The sequence below is a fragment of the Elephantulus edwardii genome, unplaced genomic scaffold, assembly GCF_000299155.1.
Source record: "Elephantulus edwardii isolate Elephantulus edwardi_28Jun2011 unplaced genomic scaffold, EleEdw1.0 scaffold00031, whole genome shotgun sequence".
NCBI lineage: Eukaryota > Metazoa > Chordata > Mammalia > Macroscelidea > Macroscelididae > Elephantulus > Elephantulus edwardii.
This window is the reverse complement of record NW_006399781.1, coordinates 2,906,402-2,928,718: the sequence shown is the minus strand read 5'-3', so window position 1 is coordinate 2,928,718 and position 22,317 is coordinate 2,906,402. Positions and strand designations below refer to the sequence as shown.

At 37.0% G+C, this 22,317-nt stretch overlaps 1 protein-coding gene across 3 annotated transcripts in view; it reads right to left on the bottom strand.

Moving 5' to 3' along the window:
* Window positions 1-15,731, bottom strand: part of FXR1 (fragile X mental retardation, autosomal homolog 1) — a 49,715-nt gene extending 33,984 nt beyond the window's left edge. For 2 of the 3 annotated variants that reach the window (XM_006884043.1, XM_006884044.1), the window contains exons 1-6: window positions 15,682-15,728; window positions 13,848-13,941; window positions 1,587-1,658; window positions 1,023-1,171; window positions 693-786; window positions 3-117 (exon numbers count right to left, since the gene is read on the bottom strand). In XM_006884043.1, the coding sequence (XP_006884105.1) occupies window positions 3-117; window positions 693-786; window positions 1,023-1,171; window positions 1,587-1,601 (373 nt within the window). In that variant the 5' untranslated portion in view covers window positions 1,602-1,658; window positions 13,848-13,941; window positions 15,682-15,728. Of the gene's footprint in view, window positions 1-2; window positions 118-692; window positions 787-1,022; window positions 1,172-1,586; window positions 1,659-13,847; window positions 13,942-15,681 lie in introns of all 3 variants that reach the window. The other variant, XM_006884045.1, reaches the window with a different exon arrangement.
* Between the last annotated feature and the right edge of the window lie 6,586 nt (window positions 15,732-22,317).

The window sequence follows — 22,317 nt, the reverse complement described above, 5'->3', positions numbered from 1 at the left end:
CTCTAAATGTTTCGTGGCCTCTTCATTTCTGGACATAAGCATCAGTTTTGTACGAATACTTCGCAAATGCATGTCACTTAAAATATTTACTCTCTTCACAGTGGCTTCACTGGCAGACTGTTAAATAAAAAACTCAAAAGCTTAATTACAAAATAATAATATAAACACAATCTTATACATGAAGCTTCCTTGATTCTCATCTACTACTTTTCTCCTTCATATAATATTTATTCCGAAAATAATCTTTGTTTGCATTCTGAATCTCCAGAATTATTAAGATTTGGTATGAAGAAATGTGTCATTGAGTTATTCTCTTTGGGGGATGTGTGGAAGGGAAACCAAGGATTCCATACATAAGAATTTTATGATGTTAAAAGTTTCTTTTCTATGGAGCTCTGGTGGCCTAATGGCAAGAAGCTGCACTGCAATCCCAGAGTCAAGCAGTTTAAATCCACCAGATGCTCTACTGGAGAAGGAGGGGCAATTTCCTCCTGTACCTGTCTGATGCAATGACAGTACACGCAAAAAATAAATTTTTTTTAAAAAATGTTATTTTCTCCTTCCTTACTCATGAAAAAGCTGCAAAAAAAAATTTATCCCCACATTGTACTAATAAATTCACTTATCAACAAGTTTAGCTTTTTTCTTCTTTTGAAATTTTTACTATAAAAGTGATATATATAAAATCTTACCAGTATCATGAGCTGAGTGGTTTCTGGGTGGTAAAATATTCTGCACGCTCCTACTGCTTTCTTAAAATCTTTATGTGCATTTTCATTAGCACACCTAGACAGAAATTAATGCATGTGTTAATACCTCAAAACAGATTCAATTCAGAGGCCAGTTATAATACAACTTAGAATTTTCTTTTATATCCCCCTTAAAACATTTTTTTATTCCAATGATTTTTTTTTTTAATCAGAAGATTTGACTTGGGTGTTTGGGGAGGAAAAAGATTTTTGTAGCACTTAAAATATCCTTTTAATTTGCAGAGCAATTCAATAATAAACCAAATTACTCACGCTTCTCTCAAATCCTCAGGCACATCCACTGTGCATTTAAAGAAGGTATTTTTTTTGACAGTTTTATTTTGATTGACAGGTCGAAGTCGTTCAAATGTGACTATTTCATTGTAAGTGGCATCACAAGCAGCATATTCAATGACATAAAACTAAAAGACATTAAAATACTTTTAACATGCCATCTGAACAAAACAACGTCCTTCAAAAGAACTTCTAATCACCCCGCTCAGCTTAACCAGCAGACCCTCCCCCTTGTGGCTCATAGATGGGCTTTTTGTTATGTCAATGTGATTTGCCTGAACTAGATTATAGGTTCCTATAGGACATGAACCTTGATCATCCTCATATGCGTGAAGTGTACTTCAGGTGAATAGCTTTGGTGTTTCCAAACACAATACACAAATGAAAATTAATGAACTGAAGAAAGTTTTTAAATGCGTACGTCATCGTTCATGAAGTTGACTTTTAGAAACAAAACTAAGGAGCTGGAGTAACATTTTCAAAAGCAGCGTTAAAATATTTCCTTCAAAATAAGTCACAAAGGCAATAATTAGCATCACTTACTTCTCCTTTCATCATTCTAACTTTAGCCAACCACCAACCACATGGTTCTTGGTCATTTGCTCTTGAATAAACCTATTAAGAGGAGGACAGGGGGTGAAAGCTGATTTATTAATTCTAAAAGCACATAATACAAGTCAAAACTTGTTGTAAAGGCAAAACTCTGGAATCCTAAAAATGCGACTTTACTGAAACTAGTGAGAAAATGGTCAGAACACATAAGTATTAATATTTGAAATAAAGCTTAACTATTTTGGGGGAAATCTGGCTTCTTGATAATCTAAACCATTTTTTCTTTATACCAAATTCATCAAAGTTTCTCTCATAGTCGTACTTTTAAATAATGTGTTAAACAAAGCTTAAGAGATGAGTCTTCTAGTTGTGTCAACTCTATTAAAATTAGGAACTGTTTTCAGAAAATGGTATTAAATATAAATATTAAAAGTTCCTTCAAAGACATGACATTTTGATACCTTGGTAGGGAACTTTACATGTACTAAGATTTTATTTGAGCCAACAGCAACAACAACAACAACAAAAATTAGGGCATATTAGCAACATTTTCATTGGGGATTAGAGTTCATTCTTATGTTACAGTGTCTGTTTGGCACAATTTCAATACATGAGAAACAGAAGAGGAATCTGGGAAGAACTGAAAGTTCATTGCAATGATACCTATACTCATGGCAACAACATCAAAGATTTCAGTTTTCTCTAATATCTTCCCACACACACACATGAATGCTTCCTTCTTCTCCTAGGGAATGGCTAGTGGGTTTAAATAATCTTTTGGCTACCAGAATGCTTTTTATCACTGTACCACCAGAGCTGAGAATTAAATACCAAAGAGCTGGTCAAAGAATAAGGGTGACAGGAGAATTAATACCTTTAAACTGTGGTTTTAGACAAGAGTACTGAATATCCCATGGACAGCCAAAAGAATGTATGTATTAGAGAAGGTGCAGCCAGGGTGCTCCTTAGAGGCAAAGATGATAAAGCACCGTCTCACATATTTTGGGCATGTTGCTAGGAGAAACTTTCTTGGGAAAGAGACAACATGTTTGGGTCAGTGAAGGTTAGGAAGACCTTCAACCAACTGGGCTGACACAAGCGACTATAGCAATAGGCTCAAGAGTTATCAAAGAGTATAAGGATAGCAAAGGGTAGGAAAGGATTCAGATCTGCTGCTCAGAGAGTCACTATGAGTCATATTTGACTTGATGGTACCTAACAACCACCACCACAGTCAGAAACTGAATGCTACTGGAGAAAATACCCAGGAAAATCAGTGGTTAATATTTCTGTAAAATTCAAGAATTTTGTATGATTTGAGAGAGACCTTGAAAATAGAAGTATATTGGAATTATACATGAATACCAAAATTATTAATAGCCAAACACTAATTAACTGTGTAATAGAAAAAAGCTTGGGGGAAAAGAGAGGTAAGAGAGCAATGAAGGCTATTATTTCATTTTAGCTGTTAGAGCTTTTTCCACAAGCAAGTAAAATTATCTACAAGACTGCTATTTCATTACTATTTTTTTAGATGTCTTTCAAAGACTGCCTACTTTATTAAAACTCACCCTAACTTGCAATTATTAAAACATATGCACTGGATACTTTTCTAAATCTAATGCAAAATATAATTTCATTTTTTCTGTATTTTTTTAATAATTTTAATGAACATTTACAGAGATTTTGGATTTCCACTTATTCATTGTTGCACTTTTCTCCCTGCCCAGCCCTCCCCCCGCCCCCCCCCTTTGCTCCTCTCTTTGAAAAAGTAAAAGAAAAATTCTTTCTTTGGTATACAATCCCCCCCGCACCCCTCCCACTGCTTCAGGTACACTCCACTATGCATTTTTCTGTATTTTAAATGCTACTCTTTACACTGTCATATTAACCATTTACAATTGCCTTTACACAGTTAAGGACTAGAAATTTTTTCATTCCTAATTTAATGATTCTAATTAAGTTGGATCCATGATCAATACTCAACAGCAGTCAAGAAATAAAGACATCTATAGTGTGAAAGCGTGCTATCAGGGATCTCTCCAAAGCACTAAAAAAGCAAGGTGTCCGCTAAAGGGACAAACAAGTCTGTCTTGGAAGAAGTGCCACCAGTGTGTTTAGGGTAAGTTGTCAGAAGTATCAGTTATCAGAAAAAGATAATGCTGGAAAAGGTATAAGGTCAAAGAAAGAACAAGACAGACTGACAATGACTTTAACAGTGAGCTCAAGTGTGGCAGAGATGATGAGCACAGCACAGGTCAGGGTAGTGTTCAAATCCATTTTCACAGGGTTGCTGTAAACTATAGTTAACAGCACTGTAACAACAGTAACTAAAATGTTACAATTTATTCCAAGCACTACCTCACTGGTACAGTTCAACAGTTTTGATGTCCTGTAAGGAGCAAGTGCTTCAGGCTTCTAAAGCTATAAAAAAGATAGATATTCACCCTTTTGTAACTCAAAACACATACACTGTCCAACTACTTTTACCACCTCTGGGGCTTATTGGGCAGCTGCAGACTGTTATCAGGAAAAGACTTATGTAACTGAATCGTTTTATGGTTATATGCCAAAACAGCCATCTTTTTTTACTGGGAGATAAATGTTGAAAATATATTTTCACGTTTCTGTGCATTATGTGTAAAAATATACTAAAGTTGTAGTGTTTAGTCTATCAGGCTACAAACTAAAAAGTCTGTAATTCAAATCTACATTTGTTCCATCCTATATAGATTTATAGCCTCAAAGACCTGATAAACAGTTGTTAAGAATCAGGACCAACTTCTTATCCATGAGAATGGAGTGCATTCCTTATCTCTTACTGATTCCAGGTTAATAAATAATACATTTTCAAACATCCTAAATTGTATACACTTGTCAAGTTGATTTAGAAGTCCAGAGAAATATTTCCCACTTTTATATCCTCACGTTCAAAGGAATAGAAAAGAGTTCCACATAATTTGATTCCAAGTCCAAAATAAAAATTGTGTCCCACATAAGCCAATCCCAGCATTGAGAAAGTCATGTATGACCAACATAATCTTATGCCTAGAATCCAGAAAGAAGTATGTACCAGAAAATGCATTATTAAAATTTACGTTTTTAACCAAATTTCAGAAATATTGATTCCAAATGTCTTCCTTTAAAGAAAGCACACAGAGTTAAAAACAATTCAATGCAGAAAACACCTGGACCATGTGAGAATTAAACTACTCAAAATTGTTCTAATGTTATTTGCAACAAAATAGAACCTTCTAGGAATATGACCTTTTCTACCTAGAGACCATTTAGCCTGTCTATAAAGTTGATTTCTCATCAAACACTACAATGCTGGGTTCTTATATTTATATTCTTATCTCTGTAAGATTCATTAATAATTTTATCCCTCAAAGGCAAAGCTACTCTCATAAACCCAACTAAATTTTAAAGTCACAAACCAAAATCAAAACACACACAAAAAACACCCCTGGTTTCCTATCAACCCTACAAAATGCATCATTCACAAAACCCAGGGTAGTGTATCTCAGTGAATATAAAATGCTAACACCACAGAATAAAAACTGAGTCCTACTTTATTACACTTCAAGTAAAGAGCTACTAAAATTATGTATTAATACATCTTTGATGAGTTGTTACTGTTGTCAAGTATGACTCCTAGTAAATAATACATGTGAACCCTGAGCTATCCTATGCCATCTTTATTATCTCTGACATACGTGATCCCATTGTCACAACCTCTGGGTCAATCCAAGATGCTCTATTTTTCAATATAATTCTATATTTCAATTATTATAATAATTCAATATTATAGTATTTCAAAATAGTTCCATATAATTCTCTAATTCCAATTCCTCTATTGGCCCCACTCTCCACTTTTCCAAGCATGATATCCCTTGCAAAGGAATACCTTTCCTAACAGCTTATCCAAAGTATGTGATACAACAAAGCTTCACCATCCTTCCCTCTAAAGATAATTCTGGCTGCACTTTATCTAAGCCATAGACTTTTGTTTTTCTAGTTGTCTAGATATTCCGAACTCTGTCATCCTTATTTGTTGTCTAGCTCTCAGATGTATGTACAGTAGGTAACTGAAAAGACCATGGCCTGAATCAGGCAAATCTTGGCCTTTAAGTCACAATACTGTTCTTTAGCAATTTGGAGAAGACCCTGACACCTGGCTATTCATTAGTCTCCTGATCTCCTAAATGCTGTTACCAAGGTTGATGACTATAGATCCAAGAAAGATAAAAGGACTAACAACAATCTCTTCTCCATTTACCATGACTGTTGCTCATTGGTCCAATGGATGTTTGTCTTCTTGATATTAAGATGCAATCCATATTGAAGGTTATATTCCTTTATCTTCTGCAGAAAGCACTTCAGGTTTTCCCTATTTTCAGCAAGGAAAGTTGTGTAACCTGCATAAAACAAATGTTAATGCATTTTCTCACAATCCTGATGCTGCATGCTTCGTTATAAAGTCCAGTTTCTCTAATGACTTGCTCGGCATACATACAAACTGAAAAGGATACTGCCTTTACATCCACCTTTTCCGATTTTAAACCATGCAGTGTTCTCTTGCTCTGCTTCTTGGTCTGGGTATAGGTTTCATATGAGTAAAATAAGATGTTCAGGACTCTCAGTCTTCTCAATGTTAAGTTTGGCTTGTTTCATCCACAATCTTCGCAAAGTCAATAAAACAAAACTAGACATTCTTCTTGTATTCTCTTCTTTCAGATAATATCCATCTGACATAATCAATGATATCTCCCTGGGGCCATGACCTTTTCTAAACCCAGTCTCACCTTCTCTGGCACTTCACTTTCAACACACTGGTCTAGGATAATCTTCAGCAGTATTTTGCTTACCTGCAGTATTAATGATATTGTTTAATAATTTCCACATTCTGCTGGATCTCCCTTGTGAATGGGAATACAGATGTCTTCCAGTCAAATGACCAGGTAGCTGTCTGCCAAACTGCCTTGCACATACTAGTGAGCATACAACCAGGACTCTGTTACCTGAAACATCTCAGCTGGTTCTCAATGATTCCTGGGCTCTTATTTTTTTATCAATTGCCTCAGTGCAGTTTGTACCTCTTCCCCCATCATTACTGGCTCTTTATCATACGCTACTTCTGTAAATACTTCAGTGTCAGCCCATTCTTTTTTGGTACAGTAACCCTTCTATTCTTTCCATTTTCTTTTGATGCTTCCTGCATCATTCATATTTTGCCCACAGCATCTCTTAGTATTATAACTCCAGGCTTAAATTTCTCTTTCAACTTGAGAAATGCCTGAGTCGTTCCCGTTTTATTCTCCAACTCCAGATCTTTGTACATTCTATTATAATTCTCTGCTTTGTCTTCTCAAGCTGCCTTTTTGAAATATTCATCTCGTTTACTTGAGCATCTCTTCTGCTTTAGTGCTATTTCAGAGTTTCTTCTGACATTCGTTTTGGGACTATTCAGTCTCTGTAATGACATTTGCTCTCTTTAAGCACAGTATCTTTGATATCACTTCACAATTCAACTACTTTTTTATTAATAGTGTTCAATATTCCATAGGAATTTCATTTGAAATAAATCTCTAAACTATTTCAAGAGACCAATTTGCACAATGAAGCAATGGCCCTCACTGCTGTTAATATTCAAACTTTCATATGAAGGATGAACTTAAAAGCTGTTGTTATGTGACTCCATGCACAACAGTTCTGAAGCCTGCCCTGTCCCGAGCCAGTCTGACTCTAACATGCCTATCTTCAGTGCCCCAGTCACTGTGTCAATCCATCTCATCCAGGGTCTTCCTCCCCTGGGCTATTCCTCTACATCCTAAGCATGTTCTTCTCCAAGGATCAGTCCCTCCTGGCCACATGCCTAAAGTATGAGAAACATTATCTTCAAAACCCTAGCCTCCAAAGAGAATTTGGTTTCACCCTCTCCCCAGACAGACCTATTTGGGTTTTTGGTGGTCAAAAAAAACCTCAAAAGCAGTGATTTTTCTTCTCTCATCCTTAGTCATAGTCCAGCTCTCTGATGCAAAGCAAGTTAATTGTGAAGACTAAAGCCTGGATCAGGTGTACTTTATAGACTAACATCGTTGCTTCTTAGTACTCTATGGAGATGTCCCTGACAGCAGATTTTCCCAGTGCAATTTATCTTTAATTTCCTGACAGCCAGTGCCAAGGCTGTTGATTGTGTAGCCAAGCAAGCAGTAATTATTAACAACTTCAATCTTTCTTCATGGTGCTGCCAATTAGTCCCATGGTCTTCTTGATATTAAGCTTCAATCCATATTGAAGACTACAGTCCTTGACAAGTGCTTAAAGTCCTCCTCACATTCAGCAAGGTATAGTCACGTGCCATTAGAGATCCAAAAAAAAATCTAACAGCAGTCAAATTGAACGAAACTATTCTTTCATCAGTGCAGAATGAGAGAGTTAGTATAAAATGATAAAATCCTATTTCAGAAGCCCTTCCACTTAGGATGGTTAAGCTTCATTTCACAACTTGGAGTATATTGTTAGAAGGGGCTAGCCCTTAGAAAAGAACATCATGTTTGGAAAGGTAAAGGGTCAGGCTAAGAAGAGCCTCAATAAGATGGACTGACACAGTGACTGTAATGATGGGCTCAAGTATAACAGAGATGAGGAGGATAGAGCAGAATTCACATCTGTTGTTTACAGGTGCACAATGAGTCAGAGTCAACTAGACTATTTAACAACAAGACCCCAAGTCAAATCTTATTATAATATGGTTTCTCTTAATTCCAGGATGAGGTCTGGTGGTAATAGTGTATAGCTTATCATGCTAAGTGAAAGACTGGTAGTTCAAAAACACCACATGCTCCAAAGCAAAAACAGATTTACAGCCCTAGAAACCCGATGGAAAATCATGGAGTTTGACTCATTAATTCTACAAAGTCCTGCTGGAATAATATACTTAAAGTTCAGGCTATTCACAAGGAGAAAAGACCTGGTGATTTGTTCCCATGAAGACTACAGTGTAAGAAACCCTTTGGAACAATTCTACTCTGTCCTATAGCATCACTATCAGTTGGAATAACCTTGATGGCACAAAACAATATTAAGAGTTCTAATACGTACTGAACTGTGAATTAGAATTACAGTCAATATAACAGTTATATTAACTTTTTATTCAGGTTAACAATGTAAAACTATGTCTTTCAAAGGGAGATCTGGTGGCTTATCACTTAGGGTTGCTAATTCATCACTGGGTGAAAGGCAGAAAGGGAATCAATTTCCTCCTGTCAGATTTACTGCCTCAGAAACCTGCAGGAGGGTCACCTATGTGTAGTTCTGACTGGCTGGCAGGCAATGGATGACTGAGTAATAGCTTTCAAAAAAATATGAATCTTAATTGGAAAAATACTTACCAGACTTTTTCTACATATGAATTGCCCAAATAAGTAAGAAATCCATACACATATATATATTAGACAGTGTGGGGGTTGTGAGGTGTGAAAAAAACACATTTGTTACTTGCATAAATAAAATCTATATGTATTCCCTATATCATGTTATTACACATCAAGAACTTACAAAAAATAAGTTTTATAGCTGGAATGCACCAATGTGATTTTTATCACCTATAAACAGTTCTATCCCGTATTTGTATTTTTATGTGATTCTTAAAAATGGGATCCATGTTAACTTCTGTCACTGTATCCCAAGTCTTCTATACTAGCCTATCCTCCAGATAAATGTGTAACAGAAAACATGCTCAACCCTCCTTTACTGGGTGACTTTCTCCTAAGTAGAGAGTAACAAAGGACATTCTGCTAGGTGAAAAGCCAAACTAAATACAGACAGCTAAAATCTTTAGACTGGTCCCAAACATCAAATACAAATTATTTTTTAAGGGCATAGGTTAACTCTATTATATATACTGTAACTCTGTATAAACAATATATTAAGTTTTATGGTAAAAGTATCATGTTTCATTCAAAGTTTATCCCTTTTCTTTATACAGTTCCTGTGAAGGTATATACTACAATGCTATGACTAAAATACATAGGTGTACAATCACAGTGCCTAAACATGTGCCATATAACCTGGCAGGGAAAACCTACTGTCACATGAGCAAAAGCTCGTTAACTTTCATTTCCCTACTGCTGGATATGTATTACTTTTGAAGGCCACTAAGGGGTTTTTTGGTTAATAAAGTAACATCTATTCAAAGAAGGCAGTTGCATTATTTTTCTGAATTATTCATCCAAGAGTTTACACCTGAGCTGGCACAAAACACCAACTGACAGGTCTATCAAATTAGTATGTAAAACCCTATCATTCAGCAATACTGATACAGTTTTTTTAAAAATTACTTTTTAGAAAATGCAACATGTAACGTATAAAAAACTCTATCCACAAAAGGCTGAGATAACTCATACAGTTCACAAATGCGAGACTAAGAGCCAATTAATTAAAAGGTGATCAGGGGAGCTCTGGTGGCAAGAAGCTGCACTGCACTGCAATCCCAGAGGCGCATGGTTCGAATCCACCAGATGCTCTGCCGGGAAAGGAGGGACAATCTCCTCCTGTACCAGTCAGATCTGATTTGATGGTACACAGACACACAAAAATAATAATAATAATAATAATAATAAAAACCAAAAGGTGATCTGTGTCAACAACAAGGGAGCTCTAGTGGAACAGACTGCAGGGAGCTGTGCTGTTAACCCAAAAGTGGTGACTCTCGGGTGGTTCAAATTCACCAGTGGCTCTATGGATATGATGGGTAAATCTCCTTCATGTGATTTATAGCCTCAGAAAGCCTACTGGAAGGTGACCTATAAATTAATTCTGACTCAAGAGAGCTCTGGTGGCCCAGTGACAAGAAGCTACACTGCAATCCCAGAGGTATGCTGATAGAATCCACCAGATGCTCTGCTGGAGAAGGAGGGGCAATCTTTTCCAGTCAGAACTGATTTGACAGTACACACACAAAAATTGGGGGTGGGGGGTGTTAAAAGAAAAAATAAATAATTCTGACTCAAAGGCAATGAGTTTTTGAGTTTTTTCTATGAGGTCCCAATTACCTAAATACTCTAACTCCCCCCCCCCCGCCCCAACAAAACAAATACAAAATGTATTCTCAATTTTTATAACTTAATAGTAGTGTATACAAAGGTTAAGTCTGAGGAGACACTCAACTCTGATAAATGAAATTTACAGGTGAGTACGAGACAGATAAGCACATCCTACAACAAAAATACTTTTGACTTTACATAATTCTGAATCATTTCATTCTCTATTAAATTCTACTGTTCTGAATTTTTAAAAAAGTTTCCAAATAATAGTGACACACACCCCCTCAAAAAATCCCAATGAAGCCATAATCTTTCTTCCAGACTCAGTACTTTTAAGAAATTTAAAGTGTGAAAAAAATAAAACTAAACTTTAGGTCTCAAAATTCTAGAAGTCAATTTCACCAGGATTGACACCAAGCAAAAAAGTGAAATAAAACCCTGAAATCATAAATTTCACACAGTTGGACAGGCTAGTCAAGAGATAAAAAGCAACAGGACAGTACATTTTAACAACCCCAGACCCCTTAATCAGACTATTTATTATGAATAATTATATATTAACAACCAAAAGAAATGAGGAGACTGCTACTCTCAAAATTGACCACATTTGCATTTTTACATTGAAATCATTCCGCTGTGTCATCGTTGCTCAAGGGTCTTGCTAAAACTTCTCTGTACCATTACAGTTTTAGTATATGTGATGCCAAAGCAAGCACTAAATTCAAATCTTTCCCTGACTGACATGACCTCCAAATTTCAGGGAGAAAAAAGAAACAAACAATAAAACCTACCTTGGAAATTTGTTTAAGTTAAAATAACTCATTACATTTTTAAAGTGTTTTCAAAAGTTTCAAAGACCACATGTTAATGAGAAACAGTAAAATACAGGAGAATAATATGATCCCATATTTATTTAAAAACAAACAAACAGGAAAACAGCTAGAAAGGGGGAGAAGGCGTTTACTTGAGTGGTAGAAGTGTCAAAATTTTTATCTCTCCCCCCCCCCCCCCGGGTTTCAAACTAGAACTCTCAGTTCAGTTATGGTTGACAAAGCAACACTAAAAGGACATAATTTAGATATATTAGAATGTGTAAAGGAAAGGACAAAACATAGATGCATCAGAACATTTTCTGGAATCGTTAAGTTATGAGCCTACATAATATTAGAAACTTACCTGAGAAAATAAGAACAGTATGCTCATTTACAGTATCAATGATCAAGTGACATTTTTCAGAGAGACATTACCCTGGATGTGCTCAGCAAGTTGTGCCAAGAAATCTGGAAGATAACCAACCACCTGGCCAACTGACTGGAAGAGATCTATATTTGTTCCCATTTCAAAGAAAGATGACCCATCAAAAGTGCAGAAACTATCATACAGTATAATTAATCAAGATTTTGTGGAAAATTATCCAAAAACAAGTGGAACAGCACATCACCAGAGAACTGCCAGATGTGCAAGCTGGGTTTAGAAGAGGTCTTTTATAACTAATGTTAGATGCATCTTGGCTGAAAGCAGGGAGCACTAGAGGAATGTCTATCTGTGTTTCATTGACTATGCGGACTGTGTAGATCATAACAAATTGTGGCTAACTCTGAGAAGAATGGGAATCACAAAACATTTGATTGTACTTACACAAAACCTATACTTGGACCAGGGAGGAAGTCGTCAGAACAGAGCAAGGAGACAGACATTTCATGGTTCAAAATTGGGAGGGATGTAAACCAGGGATGTGTCCTATCTCCATACCTTTTCAATCTATATGCAGAACAGATCATCCAGGAGGCGGGGCTCTATGAGGAGAAATGTGGCAGCAGGGCTGGAGGAAAAACTCATCAACAATCTGCATCATGCAGATGACACAACCCAGCTTGCTCGAACTGAGGAGGACCTGAAATGTCTGCTATAGAAGGTCAAGGACCGCGGACTTCTACATGGATTGAAGCTCAACAGCAAGAAAACAAAAGATTCTCAGCACTAGACTGACTGGCAGCATTCTAACAGATGGTAAAGGGAATGAGATGGTTAACAGCTTCCGTTTGCTTGGCTCCACAACCAATACTCGTGGTATCAGCAGTCAGATAATCAAAAGGTGAATTGCACTGGCAAAGTTGACAAAGTCTCCAGAGTACTGAAGAGCAGTGATGTCAACCTGGAGACTAAGGTGTCCCTGATCCAGGCCATAGTCTTTGCAATTACTTGTTATGCATCAGAAAGCTGGGTAATGACTAAGCATGATAGAAAGAGAATTAATGCCTTTGAGCTATGGTGCAGAAGAATAGTACTGAATATATTGTGGACTGCCAGGAGAATGAAAAGATTCATCCTAGCGATGCAGACGCTCTTTGGGGATAAGGATTATGAGACTTCATTTGACATACTCTGGGCATGTTGCAAGGAGGGACCAGTCCTTGAGAGGGACAATGAAGGAAGGAAGATCGTCAATGAGATGGATGGATTCAGTGACTGGGGAAAAAAATGAGTGGGTGTGTCAGAGAATAAGGTTGGCACAGGATAGAGCGTGTTTCAGGGCTCTTGTACACTAGGTCAAAAGCTACTGGCGTGCAACAACAACAAGTTCATTTACATAACAAACAAATTTCTTGAACAACAGAATTAAAAAGAAGGTACTCAAAAGGGCTGGACAATCAAGCCACACTGAACGAGTGTGACTCTCCAGAGTCCTGAGGGTAATCCAGTCTCCCACATCAGGTTCCTAAAAAGGATTACTGTGCCTCTTCTCCCATTCCAAAGTTTGAAACTCTTAACCTTTCCCATTCTGGTATACCCACATTCCTGCCTGTATGCTATTAAAAGAATACAAAAGCATATTCATGTTCTCCATAATGAAAAATAGTAACTACCAATATTTTACAACATCCAGGCAAAAATCACAAGACACATTTTAAAGAAATCAGTAAAAAAGGAAAAATGCTACTGAATTCATACAGGTCTTTGCATTTAAAATGCTTTAAGATTTAACTCAAATTACTTTCATGTTACTAACAGAAAAACTTGACCAATACCAGAAAAGTGAAAAAAATCAGTAGGTCTGGGGCAGAAATTTAGTTCCAACTCAAAAACTCAGCCCATTACCAATAGAAAGAATGAGAAAAGAAATCAAGATGTATTTGTCAGCTAAAAAGATTTTTCTATAAGCATATGTAAAAAAAAAACCACACAATAAATGCTAAATACATACCTCTACTTCATCCCCTTCACTAATCTCTTTTTTTATATCAGGTGGTGGTGGTAATCTAACTTCATTAAATGGAACCTGGCGTTCCGGCTGCCAACTGAATTGGAAAAAGAACAATTTTAAAATATATTATTCCAAGAGCCCATAAAACCAAAGCTATATATTTCGTGCTTTTTGCTGAATATTGTGCAAGTTATTTTATCACTTAATTTCACCTAAAGGAAAACAACTTTCAACTATGTATTTTTCCCAAGTACTTTGTTGTTCAGTTAGAAGAGTTTTTAATGACTCCTAATGAGATTTTAAAATAAAGTTGCTAATAGTTATAACACCTTCCTTAATTATTAGTAGTAAGTAGGGAACAGTACACACATTCTATAAATGAAACAGGCTAAAATGTTCACAGCAATAACTTAGATTTCAATTAATGTTACATTTCCAGAGCTGTCAAATAGCAATAGGATCAATTTACTTCAAATATTCATGCTACTGTATTATCTTTCAAAATACATTACAAAATTTTATATATATATATATATATATATTATACAATTACTCTGGCAGATATGCTCACCAAAAAAAAAAAACACAAACCCAAAATAAACATTGATCGTATCAAATAGATGAATTACAAAAGATTCTTTTACACTGAATTAATCTTTGGGAAAATCCATACAATTAAAACTGAGATAAAGCTCATTTTTAATATTTGTAGCAAATCAGAGTATCTTAGCCACTGTTTAAGTGAAGATATGTTTTAAAACTGAGTAAGGGTAAAATTTCTTTCTTCCTCTAAGTTCCTGCAACATTCATATACCTGGAAGGTGCATAAGCACTTTTTTTAAAAAAAAAAAAAGTTCCCAGCTGCCTGCCAGTGTCTTACCAACAAGTAAAACAGTGTTTTCTTTTCACCTTTACTTTCTAAACAGCAGATGCTCAAAGACAGAAATCATCTCGTTTCTAAAGTAACTGCTAGTCAAAAATCTTTTTCAGGCAGTTCTTAAAAGTATCTTAGAAAGTGGAAGTAGACCAGTTCTTTTTTTGATCTTCAATTAAACAGTTCTCTTTCCTAAATTTAACTAAGTGCAACAAATTATCCTTTCCAGACTTAGAACATTTTAAGATCACACAGCCTTTATAAATTTGGTAATTTAAGAACACAGAGCCCTCCACAAAGTTGATAGCATTTCCTGTGCATATTAAACAATGCAAAGATGACAAATATCTATGCTATTTTCCTTAGGAACTGTCAAGTCAGTTCTAACATGACCCTATGTGCAACAGTACAAAAAATTCCTAGTATTACACCATTCTTACACTCTCTGCTTCAAACTATTCTTGTAAACCACTATGTCTTCCTCTTTGTCCCTCAACCTCTACTTAAACAAGCATTAAACAGTCACTGAGGGAGGCTTTGGTGGTGTAAATCTAAACTCATGAAGCCATGCAGCTTTGGCATTTCAAATCCAATTTCCCTCCATTACAATTTAGAGCATCAGTAATCCAAGGCAGAGTCAGAAATCAATTGGATGGCAGTGAGCTGAGTTTCTGAGTATGCATTTGGAGAGTCTTTTCTAACATCATTATGGGCTTTCAAAATTATAATTTCATCTATTTCTATGTGAACTACTGATTCATGCATATATATTTTGGTAAAAATTAGGCGGGTTTTTTTTTAAGTGATGAATAAACTATAACCAGAAAAGGCTGAATCAAAATCAGAGTTTCTCATTCCTATGATGAACATACATTCAAATAACCTTTCCCAAAAGTAAAATAATACACTCATTGGCAATGAGACACCCAAAAGGAGCAGATCTTTACAATTTTAACTTACTTATTTTCAAAAACGACTGTGAGGGAATCTTCATGAACATCTTTGATAAATCCCTGCAAGAAACAAAATTATTACTAAAAGCTTATCAATATCCATTTAAAATAGCAGCCAACGCAAACGTATGTGGTTTGAATCCACCAGCTGTTCCACAGGAAAAACCTAGGTAATCCCAGGTTTACTACCTCTGAAAACCCACTGGAGGGTAACCTATGGGTCAGTTCAGGCTCTATGATACATAACCATAACAATAAAAGCAGAGGTGTCATTCAGTAACTTTATCTGATGTGGCTTTTTCTAGCCATTGTCTTTGGGACTCTCACAAGATAGGTGCAATAATGTAAATAAGGATTGGTCCATTTGCCATCTCTTCAGGCTTAAATTAAGCCAGCTCAGAAAGGGAAAAGATGATAAGACTCTCACCATCACAAAGAAAAATTAAGAGTAATGTGTTCTTTAGGCCCAAAATTCCTGCTTGAACCAGAAACAAAGACATGCCACAATGCTGTATCCCAGGAAGTAATGCTTGATAGTATCAATGGCTGTGATAGTCACAGAAATGGCAGAATGGAAGTGGTCATACGACAGAGGCTGTAGTCCTATCCCAAAATGAAGACAGATGGCAGAGTACTCACTGGTGAAGCTAATGCCTCCAGGCACCTACCTGTCAGTAAAGCTAGGTCTTTTGAACCTCAGAGCCAGGGAACTGAACTCCTTCCAGCCTAGACACATGGAGTGTGGCATGCAACTGGCAGGCTAAAGGAATTGCTTTGTTTGTTTAACACTTTTCTGAGCAGGGCATCAGAAAGAGGCTCCTATTAAAAGGTCATTAGGAATTAACAATTGTATTACAAATGCACCCCAATCCGAATCGCCACCTGTTACTTCCTTAATAGACCGTAAGTATAATCAATGAGTTGTGACCAATCCATTGAGTTACCAGACATAGTAGAGATGTAGTAAGAGCTGTAGGAGGGACAGGCAAGTGTGAAGTTGAGTGGCATGTCTGAATTAGCATTGTGTTGTTGAAGCTGTAGACAGGGATTCTTCCCCTTGGAGAAGTTAGTAAAGATTAGACTTAGCCACCTCCATTCACACCCAAGTTTTTTTACAAGATCTAGAATGAGGCAAATATAGTTTTAATTTCTATCATTTCTGAGATATATGGTCCCAAAAAGCTACTTGACCTCTCTGATTTCCTCTTCCACACACTACCATCCAACTCAGAAAGAAGAGGGGGAAAGTACATCACTGAAACATCACAGCCATTAGCTGACAGTCAAATTGAGAAAGACAATATTTAGATTCTGATCAAGAGCTCAGTCTCTAGACACTCAACAGTTTAATCGATATAACCTTAAGTAAACTTTTTAAACAAATGGAGGTATTATCAAGCCTCATGTAAGTAAAAGAATTAAGTCATTCATGTTAAGCAAAACAGCAAGCACATAAAAACTCAATTTTTGTTATAAATCAATACTAGGTTCAGAAGTATTAAATTCTATTCCATCTTGAGTAAAATGAAGGTTGAATGCTAAAATTTGCTATAAACGAATCTTATTTTTCCTATTAACTTCTCAACCCTCACATAAAAAAATCCTATAGTTTATACCATGCCTCAAAACCCATTTAAAATATATAAACACTGCTGATTAACTCAAGTCATTTCCCAGCTATAAGATCAATTTTTATATTAACCTTCTACTCAAGATAGATCAACATAGCACTGTAAAGATGGACTCAACTATATCCGAGATGATGGCACAGGATAGGACAAGGTTCAGATTCACTGTTCATGCTTAACAGTAACAACATTCAACCTTCATTTAACTATTCTATGGAAAAGAATAAAGTTTGGCAATCTTAAGAAAGAGCAAAAGACTTCAGTTTATAATAACTATAGAGCAAAAGTACAGTCTACCACAATGTTAAAAATGAGCAATCCTGTACAAGCACTTATACAATTATAATTAACATTAAATAATTATTTAGAACAGTTTCAGTAAAGACTGAAAATGCAACCTTGGGGAAATGTTCTTATACACACAAACATCAGTAATTCTTCACACTAGACCCCATAATCTCTCACTAGACTCTAAATTAAGTCACACACAATTTGCCTCCATATATATGTACATACATACATATTCTCTTATGGACTGAATTGTGTCACCCAAAACCGGTGTACTGCAAATCCTAATCTATCCTTGGAAAAAGACGCCATGATGGGAAAGATAGGGTCAGTAAAAGAGAATATGACCCCAACAAGATGGACTGATACTGACTATTCCAAAGGGATCAAGCATGGCAAAGATCATGAGGACATGGGATAGATAGGGCAAGCCCCAATTGGTTGTCCACAGGATCGTCATTAGTCATAGTTGATGACACCTAAAACATACTGTATGTAGATAGAAGCTCTGGTCGTTAAGCACTCAGCTGCTAACCTAAAGCTCAGGCAGATTTAAATGTACCAGCCTCTCCAAGGGTGAAAGATAAGGTGATCTGGCACTGTTAAGATTACAATCCAAGAAACCCTATATAAGGCATTTCTACTCTGTCCTTTAAGGTGCTTTGTCAGAATCTCTCAATCTAAGTTTTTTTGGGGCACAGTGCATTAAAATGTTGGTTTGCTAATTAAAAGAGTTGACAGTTTGAATCCAACAGCCATTCAGTTAGTCTATTAAATACCATTTCACTGTGCTAAGACAAAACCTATACATAAATCAAGAAGTTGTTCTAATACAGCAGATACTGCATGGTTTGACATCAGGAAAAATGTGTATCAGAGCTATAATCCTTTCTCCATACTTATTCAATATGTACGCCAAGCAAATTTCAAGAAGGTGGACTTTATGAAGAAGAATGTGGCTCAGGACTGAAAGAAAACTCATCAATAACCTACATTACTGGTGCAACCATTATGGAAGGCAGTACAGCATTTTCTCAAAAAATTGCAAACAGAAGTAACATTTGAACCAGCAACTCCACTACTGGGAATATAACCCAAAGAAACCTTAACTGTCAACCCATGTTTATCACAGCTTTGTTCACAATAGCAAATAGTTGGAAAAAACCCCAAGTGCCCATCAACGAACAAATGGATAGAGAAGCTGTGGTATATTCACACAATGAAACACTATGCTGCACTGAAAGACAGAGAACTCATGAAATATTATACAAAATGGGTGACTCTAGAGGACATTATGCTGCCTGAACTATCTCAGTCACAAAAGGACAAATACTGCATAGTGCCACTGTTGTAAAACGAGACAGACATCGGGGCTGGGGGGAGACTGAGAAAGATGGGATAAATTAAAAGTGATCTATGATTAGGCATTACTGTCATGACAAAAGTCCAGAATGAAGGTTGTATAGGTATAACAATGAAATAATTTTTCTTTTACTTTTCTAAGAGAAGAGCACACTGGGGGTGGGGGAGGAGTGGGCAGCAAGAAAAGTGTAACAATGAATGAATAGACATTTTAAAAAAAGAAAAAGAAATCATGGTACATTAAAAAACACTCCTAAATTACACAGATGGTGTGCAGAAGGGGAAGCGCGGAAGACCCTCTATGATATGGATTCAGTCACTGGGGTAATGAGGGCAGGTGTGTAAGAGACAATAAGGTTGGAACAGGATAGAGGAGCGTTGAGGCTGTTATACATAGGGTTGTTATGAGTTGCAGGCAACGTGATGTCACATAACAAAATATGGAGAACAGAGATTATAATCTTCAAAACAGATTACATCCTAACATCAAAAAAGCAAAAATCCTCACCAAATATCAAGACAGCTAAAGACTGAAGTAGTCAATGACTTAATTTTATTTGGATCCACAATCAACACCCTTTAAGCTGCAGCCAAGAAATAAAAAGGTACATTTCACTGGGAATATCTGTCAAGGATTGTGTTCATCTGAGTAAACTATGCTTGAAAGGATATCACATTACCAAGCCATGGTATTTTCAATACTTCATATGCATGAGAAAGCTGAGTAATGAATAAGGAAGACGAAACATATTACTGGACATACCATACCAACTGGAGGCAAATTTGGTGAAATGTCATACTTAGGGCATGCTGTCGGGGGCGGGGAGGGGGGAGTACCATTCCTTGATAAAGGACCTCATACAAGGCAAAGCAGAAGGCCACTTATTTTGCATTCAACGATATGGAATAACTCAGTGACTAATAATGTAAAAGGAGCAGGTAGGCACACAGGTAATGGGAAGTAGATGGCACATAGGGATCAACAAAAAGATGAGACAAAATTTTCCCACAGAGCACTATCTACAATCAGCTACCCAAATCTGGATTTCTAGTGTCCCAAATTTCAAGAAAATAAAAGTTTTGTTCATTAAAGTCATCCACATGACTTTAACATAACTTTACAAATTCAGTTACAGCAGGATTAGATAACCCAGACACCATGCACGCAGCATACGTAAAAGAACATACACATCAAATACCTAGGTTAAAACAGGGCAGAGACAAATCTGTTTACCTCATCTCCTCAAAAGCCTACTCAAAGCTGGTAAGGGGCATTTAAAAAAAGGTAAATTATAAACTTATTTTTAGAAAACTGGCATTTATAAAGCAAACAGACACACACACCAGCAATTACTAATTTTTAAGTTATTGCTGTATGTCACTTATTTCAAGAAAATTTACTGAGAAAAACTCAAACAAAAACACAAGTTCATTGCCTTTGAGTCAGCAGTGACTTACTGCTGACCCACCAGTAGCTGGTTTCCAATTAAGTCCAGTAGTGAGTTTTTTTTGTCTTGATGATGAGATGCAATCCATAATGAAGGCTATAGTCTCATCTTCTATAGCATCGAGCTCTGGTGGCCTAATGACAAGAAGCTGCACTGCAATCCTGAGAGCATGCGATTGGAATTCACCAGCTGCTCCATGGGAGAAGGCTGGGCAATCTCCTCCCATGCGATTAACTGCCTCTGAAAACCTGGTGGAGGGTCAGCTACGGGTCAGTTCTGACTCCATGGTGGTGTTGTTATGTGCCATCAAGTTGCTTGTGACCAGTGGCCCTGTGTACAACAGCCCTAAACCCTGCTCTGTCCTGTGCGAATCTTACTATCTCCAACACATCCACCCTGATTACCCCCGTCACTGAATCAATCCACCTCATAGAAGGGCTTCCCCTCCTGTGCTGTCCCTCCACCCTCCCAAGCATGACATCCTTCTCCAAGGAACATCTCCTTGCAACATGTCCAAAGTATGTCAAACGAGGCCTCAGAATTCTTGTCTCCAAGGAGCAGCCTAGTTTAACCCTCTCTAGGCTGAACTTGTTTTCTTAGCAGTCCCCGGTACACTCAATACTCTTCTCCAGCACCACACCTCAAAGACATCAATTCTCCTATCATCCCTAGTCATTGTCCAGCTCTCTGATGCACTGCAAGTGATTGCAAAGACCATGTCCCATATCAGGTGCACCTTAGTCTCCAGAGTGACACCACTGCTCTTCAGTACTTTGAAGAGGTCCCCAACAGCAGACTTTCCCATCACAATACATCTTTTAATTTCCTGGCTGCTGGTTCCAAGAGTGTTGACTGTGGAGCCAAGCAAATTAAGGCTATGATCTCTTCACCATCCATCCTGATGCTGCCAATTGCCCAATGATGAAAATCTTTGTCTTGTTGATATTGAGCTTCAATCCCTATTGAAGGCTGTGGTCCTTGACCTTCAGCAGCAAATGCTTCAGGTCCTACTCTGTTTATCAATCTTCCACCTATCTTGATGCCACACTTCTCCTCATACAGCCCAGCCTCCCGGATAATAGGTTCTGCATACAGGTTGAAATGATATAGAGCTAGGACACATCCCTGACATACAACCTTTCCCAATTTTGAACCACTGTTTTGAAACCAGTGTCTCCTTGCTCTGTTCTGACTGCCTCCTGGTCCAACTATAGGTTTCACATTAGCACAAGCAAGTGTTCTAGGATTCCCATACACAACAAAAAGAGTAAAGGTTAAAAAATGCTGTAAGGCCATTTATGAATTGGAATCTACTCAATGGTACCCAACAATAAGGGTTTAAACTCCACTCAGGTAATACTGGGGGGGGGGGGGGGGAGATCTGGCTATTGGCTTCCCTAAGATGACAGCCAAGAAAATCCTATAGGAGTTTTATTCTATAACATATTGGATTGACATGAGTTGACTGACTCTACGACAAGTAAAAATCACACAATGTAGACAGGTAACTCCATGAAGTTTATTCAGCACTCTTCCCTCCCACACACCCCCAATTTGCTGATTAATGGCATTCTTACACAATTTAGCCTCATCTATCCAGCTCCATTAGTACTGTCCTGTATATATACTACGGGAGCTCTGGTGCTCTAGTGCTAAGAAGTTGTGCTGCCAATTCAAAAGCAAAGCGGTTTGAATTTACCAACTACTTTGTGGGAAAAGAATAGACAATCTCCTCTACTTTGATTCACAGCTTCTGAAAACCCACTGGAGCGATCCATGAGTCAGTTCCAACTCAAAGGCAGTTGAGTGTAAGATGGGATAATTACATGCACATTCTTTCACAAATTATATTCTTCCAGTGTAATTTTCCTAAGCAGCTCCAGCCTTGTAATTCTGGAAACATTTTTAAATCCCTTT